The 6048-nt window shown below is 37.5% G+C and overlaps 1 protein-coding gene across 1 annotated transcript in view; it reads right to left on the bottom strand.

Annotated features, from left to right (window-relative positions):
• Positions 1–377: 377 nt before the first annotated feature.
• LOC129237129 (proton channel OtopLc) overlaps positions 378–6048 on the bottom strand; it is a 187195-nt gene continuing 181524 nt past the window's right edge. The window contains exons 6-7 of the mRNA XM_054871605.1: positions 4885–5045; positions 378–1929 (exon numbers count right to left, since the gene is read on the bottom strand). Coding sequence (XP_054727580.1) covers positions 775–1929; positions 4885–5045 — 1316 coding nt within the window. The 3' untranslated portion in view covers positions 378–774. The remainder of the gene's footprint in view (positions 1930–4884; positions 5046–6048) is intronic.

Genomic DNA, 6048 nt, shown 5'->3' with positions numbered 1-6048 from the left:
TAAACTCGCAGGATATGTTTGCTTTGAAAAAGAAATTCCACATCTTTTCCCCTCTATGCATAACACAACTATTAGTAAAGTTCGCGGCTTCTTGTTTTCTATTTAAGCGCTGATCGTACTTTTAATCCAAACCCTATACTTTTCCTACGGTCCCTCCACGCCCTAAACGCCCTAGATGCCTATTTGTGCACTGCCGCCTTAAACGAACGTGAGCTCGCGATCGCTACCCGCATCGATGAACTCAAAATCCTCGTAAACTCATTCACCATTTATTATGAATACCGGACAAAATGGGGCAGGTTTACCACTGAAACCACCACCACCACCACCACCACTACCATCACCTCCACCATTACCATTACCGCCCACTAACTTGACATGTCTTTGTCTGGGTTGCTGCTGCTGTTGCTGCTGTTTTTTCTGTTCACGGCCATTTGATTTGGTTTGTTTTGGTCGTTGTGTCACTTCCAGTTCATCACCGTCCGTTGTCTCCAATTCCTCTTCTTCGGTTGCTACAGTGCCGGTACCGGTGCCACCCTCTAGCACCGCTGTGGTTGTATCGGTACCAGCGCCACCAACGTCGCCATTGCCACCATCTTCACCCTCGTCATCTTCTTCGTAGCCGTTGCTCTCGCCACTCTCCGCCTCTTCGACGGTTTCGAGTTCGCCACCGGCCAGTGTTGTCGAGCAATAACAGTACGACAGATTGGTTTTGAGATCTTCACAGAATTGTTGCTGTTGCGCAATGCTTGCAATGCGCTCGCGCGCAAACTCTCACATATAGGCCGGTTTGAGTTTGTAAGCCCTCTTCCAGATTTCACACAGACAAACAGTTGAGTGAAAACGATAGAATATTGCCAATGGCATGGAGACATGCGTAATTATCGTCCACGCCCAAAGACCGTAGAAATTCAGCTGTATGGGATGTGATTCGGCGCGTGATTTTTCTAGCGTACTAATAGCCCACATGGCTAAATTCACCACCAGCATAAAGGTCACAATTTCTCGTCCAGGTTTCTTACGTATATGCTCCGGTGTGATGGCTTGCCGCCGGCTGGCATCCAATATGAACAACGTTTGGCAAGCAGTTTGCACAATGGAGGCGAGTGCATTCAAGGGCACTAGCATATCGTCGCTGCGTAGTGTAAAATGTCCCGCAATTACCGTGAATATGTTGTATAAAAAGGAACCAGTCTGTGCACCGACTAATAGAATATCATCCAAGGAGAAGCTGCGATACCAATCGTACTGCAGATGCCTTATTTGTATCATGCCAATGAGTGTCGCTATGGTGGCAGTGCCGTAGATGAGCAGCTCACAGATGGTCACTTCGGTGACGGCCAGGGCGACAAAATCCGGTCGCGAGATCAACACGAAGAAGAGAATGAGCGAAATGATGGTCAGCACGAGTATGAGTATGCCAACGAAGAGACCCTTGTGCGCGCGCGCACAATCCACCGAATAGTGATGTGGAGAACGCTTCATCGGCGAACTGATCGTATCCGGACGTTGTGGCGCTGGTGTTTGCGGGCGCGAAATACTACGCCACATCACATACAGAATGGCGGCGCAAATGAGTGAATACTCAATGGTGCAGGGAAAGAGAAATGGCGAAGCATCTTGTACGAGAGTGCCGAGTATGTTGGTTCGTCGACACTCGAAAATCTGATACGGACCCTTGAGGCCACGCGGTACACGCAAGTGTGCCGTCGGATCGGATGTAATGACCGCCGGTGCAATGGCATGTCCGCGCGAATGGCCTGGAATGCGATGTGATATGCGTAGTGTGCGATTTTCCGGGTTGTAAAATGTGAGAATTTCGTGTTTCGTTTCCTGTATGAGTACATTCAGCCAGACGGCCAAATTGGTGCCAATCATATGCATGAGACCGAAGCGGGCGATTATCTTGTAGCGGTAGACTTTAATTTGCTGCAAGAAAGAGATATCAGTTATACAAAAAATATGGCAATGTGAAGATGATACAAAAATATATACATATATTCGCACAAAATGAAGAAAACATAATACAAGAGTTGGATTTTATATTTTGCGCTCTTACAACACCACGTGTAATGAGCTGTAATTCGATATTTTTATAGAAAAGTTTGGTATTCTTTGGTATAATCTTACATCTAATGTTTTCACTTACGACCTTCATTTGTTCTTTTTTTTCAAAAAAATTTCGTTGAAAAACTCACCTCGTCCAAACAATGGACTTAACTCGTGGAAAATATCGTGTGCTGATTTATTCTTGGGCATTAGTGGGGCCAACATATATACATACAATATTGCATAAGCATTTGGTCATCAAGAAGAGTTGTTCTCTTTGGATACCGCATAATTGGACAATTGCCAAAAACAAAAAAGCTCATGTCAATTGGTGTAAAGAAATTTTAAAGAAATTCAGCCGCGATGTCTCAAAACACGTCCACTATATCGTAACAGTTGGCGAGTCTGAGATCTAATCGAGTCGAAAACATAAAAGCAGTCGACATTATAGGTGTTCCAACACAAACTTAATCCAACAAAATTTGTTTGCGTGAGAAGCCCCCAAAGGATATGATCTTCTGTTTTTGTAGAAAGTCTAGTCATAACGCAACTTTATTTAAGAAGAGAAACTTAAGACAGTCCATTCTGAGTCGTACACAGCCGTTTGCCAGAAGTTTTCGAAGAGTTAAGGAAAACCAATCGGCAAAGACGATTAATCCTTCACCAAAAGGCGAATAATTCTTCACCGTTTGCTAGAAGTTTTCGAAGAGTTAAGGAAAAGCAATCCCCAAAGACGAATAATCATTCACCAAAACAATACGAGCTCTCACGTATCAGCTCACTCCAGAGAGTTTTTCAGCATTGAAGAATTGAAAGATTGAATTAGTTGGCTCTAATTTGGCACCTAATGACTCCTTTTACTCCCGAACATCAAAAATAAAATGAAAGATCGACGTTTTTCAACACCTGAAGAAACCACTGGAGCCTTTAAATATCTTATTTTGGAGGTTTCCGCTTTTGAGTAGCAAAAGTGCTTTGAAAATTGGTACAAGCGAATGCAGAAGTCTATTGACTTCTAAGGAGAATATTTGAAAAATAATAAAGCCTTTTTCATTCTATTTTACTATGTTTTCATTATTGGACGTAACATATAAATGGCAACCCTCGTATATAGGTTCCTTTGAAATAAAGTACACATATTTCTGAGATTATAAAGGACTCAATCAAATTGTTATTAACAAATTGGATTTTATATAGTAAATTACTAGGTGTGGCTTTCATATAGCGAGATTAAGGTTTTAAAACATTTTTTGATTTTGATCGTGGCTTTGCCCATTAAAAGTTTTTACTTTAAATAACTAAAACGCAATATCCTTGTGCCGAGCTCCTCTTTGAATTTGTGTTGCGTGTTTTGCTGTTGTTCACAAACTGGAGTGACCTATAGCTTTATGCTGCCTTCGAAGGGCAAATGGTTTTTTTTTTATTTATTGGCAAAATGCCTCAATCGAATAATTGGACTGATCATTTCGAATCAGCGCTGCTTCTAATATAAGTCACAGGTATTCTGACTTGCAGTAGTACGAAATAAAATCTTCAGTCCACAGCGCACCGATTTTATACACTACTTGAATACTTGTACAATATATGCACTCTTCTTTGGTTTAGCGCCGCCTCCGAATGGCAGATGGTTTTTTATGAGCAGATTTTTTATGACAAAAAAGCACTCGGAAGTTTGTCTTTGCCTACCGAGAAGCGCATTCGTGCAGTCATCACAAATGAGTATTTAAACTATGTTTTATATTTTAATAAGATTACCACTACCTTCAATATAAATCCCTCTTTTAGACTTAGAACAGGCATTTTCCTGCAGTCACCTCTCACAATACCCATGCCACTGACCTTTACAGCTTCAACAGACTAAAATCGACTTCCTTTGAAAGCAGATTCCATCTAAGGAAACAAAGAAAAGTCGCACGTTGCAATAAAGCAATAAAGGTAATGAATAAATCGGATGATCTTTATTGGTATGGATGATCTTTATTGGCTAAAAACATATTGACAAGCAATGCCGAGCTAATGACGCTTTATCTTGGTGGATAACTCATGTTTTACCCTTTCCCAATTTGGGTCGTTTTTTCTTTAATCTTTCACTGAGTGCAGCGAAAATTTGTTAGCAGTAAAGATTTTACAGTAAAACCTCTATATACCGAAGTTGGAAGAGTTGTATATCGGTATGTCTACAGTTTCGTTATATTTATAAAAATTAAAAACCACGATAAAACGAAATTTGCATAAATTTAAAATAAAATTATTTTTTTAGTTTAGTTTCCCAGATACAGTAATTAAGCCAAACATATGTACACTGTTAGATTTTTTATTGATAATTACATCATTTAAAGTTTAGTGGCAATATATTTTGTTATTTCGCTTCGAAGCTTCGAAACTATTTATATTAAAAATTTTTTCGTTTTGCCAAAGTTCGTTATATTCAATTACGGTGAGTGGCAAGGACTCTCGAGTTATGCTCACTGAAGTTCACAAAATTAATCAACTAAACATCGTTGATATTTGGTTCCAACATTACGGCGCAACTTGCCACGCAGCCCGCTTATTAATCGATTTATTGCGATATTCAAGCCACCATTCACGCCATGTGACCAGATTTATTGGAAAAAGTAGTCAAAAATTGGACTGATCGAATAGACCATGTAACACGTGGGCGCGTTGGATATACGCCGAATGTCATATTAAAAAAATAAGTCCCATGAAATTATCTACCAGATTATAAAAAAAATTCTTTCAAAAAATACTCCTGTTTCATATTATCATTTTAAGCTCTCAAGCTCTTGAAAAACACCCATTACTTATAGATATGTATGTAAATAGTAGACTCACCTCGTTATTCAGGAATATAAAGTACATTTGTATGAAAATGAAAGCCATGCGCGTCGCTGGTGTCAATGCCAAAAGTACATTGTGACATTTGGTGTCCGGATTCAATTCGAAATATTGGCCAAACTCCAAGCCCGAATAAATCATGCTGCCAATACCAAAGGCTACAATGAAGAATATGGAAACATAAAATGAGAAGAAAAAGGGAAACGATGTTATTGAAATAAAATTAGATATAAAATTTAATTTATAGCTGCTATAAAAGGCATCATAAACCAAATTAAGGAGGTAATTAGGCAACAAAATTAAAATTAACAAAATAGGTGGCAGTTGCCGTCAAAATCTTAGCAAGTAATCTGGCAAACTGATGACTTGGCGACAGCTGGAATTTGTGGGCGTAAACGCAATATTGACGGGGAGTCAACATGCATTTGTTTGCACAATAAAAAGTAATAAAAAAACTTGTGAAAGTGAAAGGAAAATATTTGCAGCGCTGAAATAAGTTAAAGGACTTGGTATGAAAGTTCATTTTTTCTTACAAAATTTTTTAAGGCTAAATTTTTTTAAAGGATTAAAATAAAAATTAATTTTTTTTTTAGAAAATTTTTTCAATGAAAGTTAATTTTTCTACTAAATTTCATAACCTTTAAGGCTTTTAAAGAATTTTTTTTAAAGGATTTTCAATGAAAGTTAATTTTTCTACTAAATTTCATAACCTTTAAGGCTTTTAAAGAATTTTTTTTAAAGGATTTTCAATAAAAGTTCATTTTTCATATAAAATTTCGTAGTGCTTTAAGTCATTTAAAGAATTTTTTTTAAAGGATTTTCAATGAAATGTTTTTTTTTTAGAAAATTTCAGACTACTCTAAGGCATTTAAAGAAATTCATTAAGGATTTTCAATGAAAGATCATTTTTCTTACAAAATTTCATACTGCTTTAAGGCGTTTAAAGAATTTTTTAAAGGGTTTTTAATGAAAGTTTATTTTTCGTACAAAATTTCGTAGAGCTTTAAGTCATTTAAAGAATTTTTTTTAAAGGATTTTCAATGAAATGTTTTTTTTTTAGAAAATTTCAGACTACTCTAAGGCATTTAAATAAATTCATTAAGGATTTTCAATGAAAGTTCATTTTTCTTACAAAATTTCATACTGCTTTAAGGCGTTTAA

Source organism: Anastrepha obliqua, chromosome 2 (assembly GCF_027943255.1).
Source record: "Anastrepha obliqua isolate idAnaObli1 chromosome 2, idAnaObli1_1.0, whole genome shotgun sequence".
Taxonomy (NCBI): domain Eukaryota; kingdom Metazoa; phylum Arthropoda; class Insecta; order Diptera; family Tephritidae; genus Anastrepha; species Anastrepha obliqua.
Note: the sequence above shows the minus strand (reverse complement) of the source record. Positions and strands in the feature narration are given on the sequence as shown.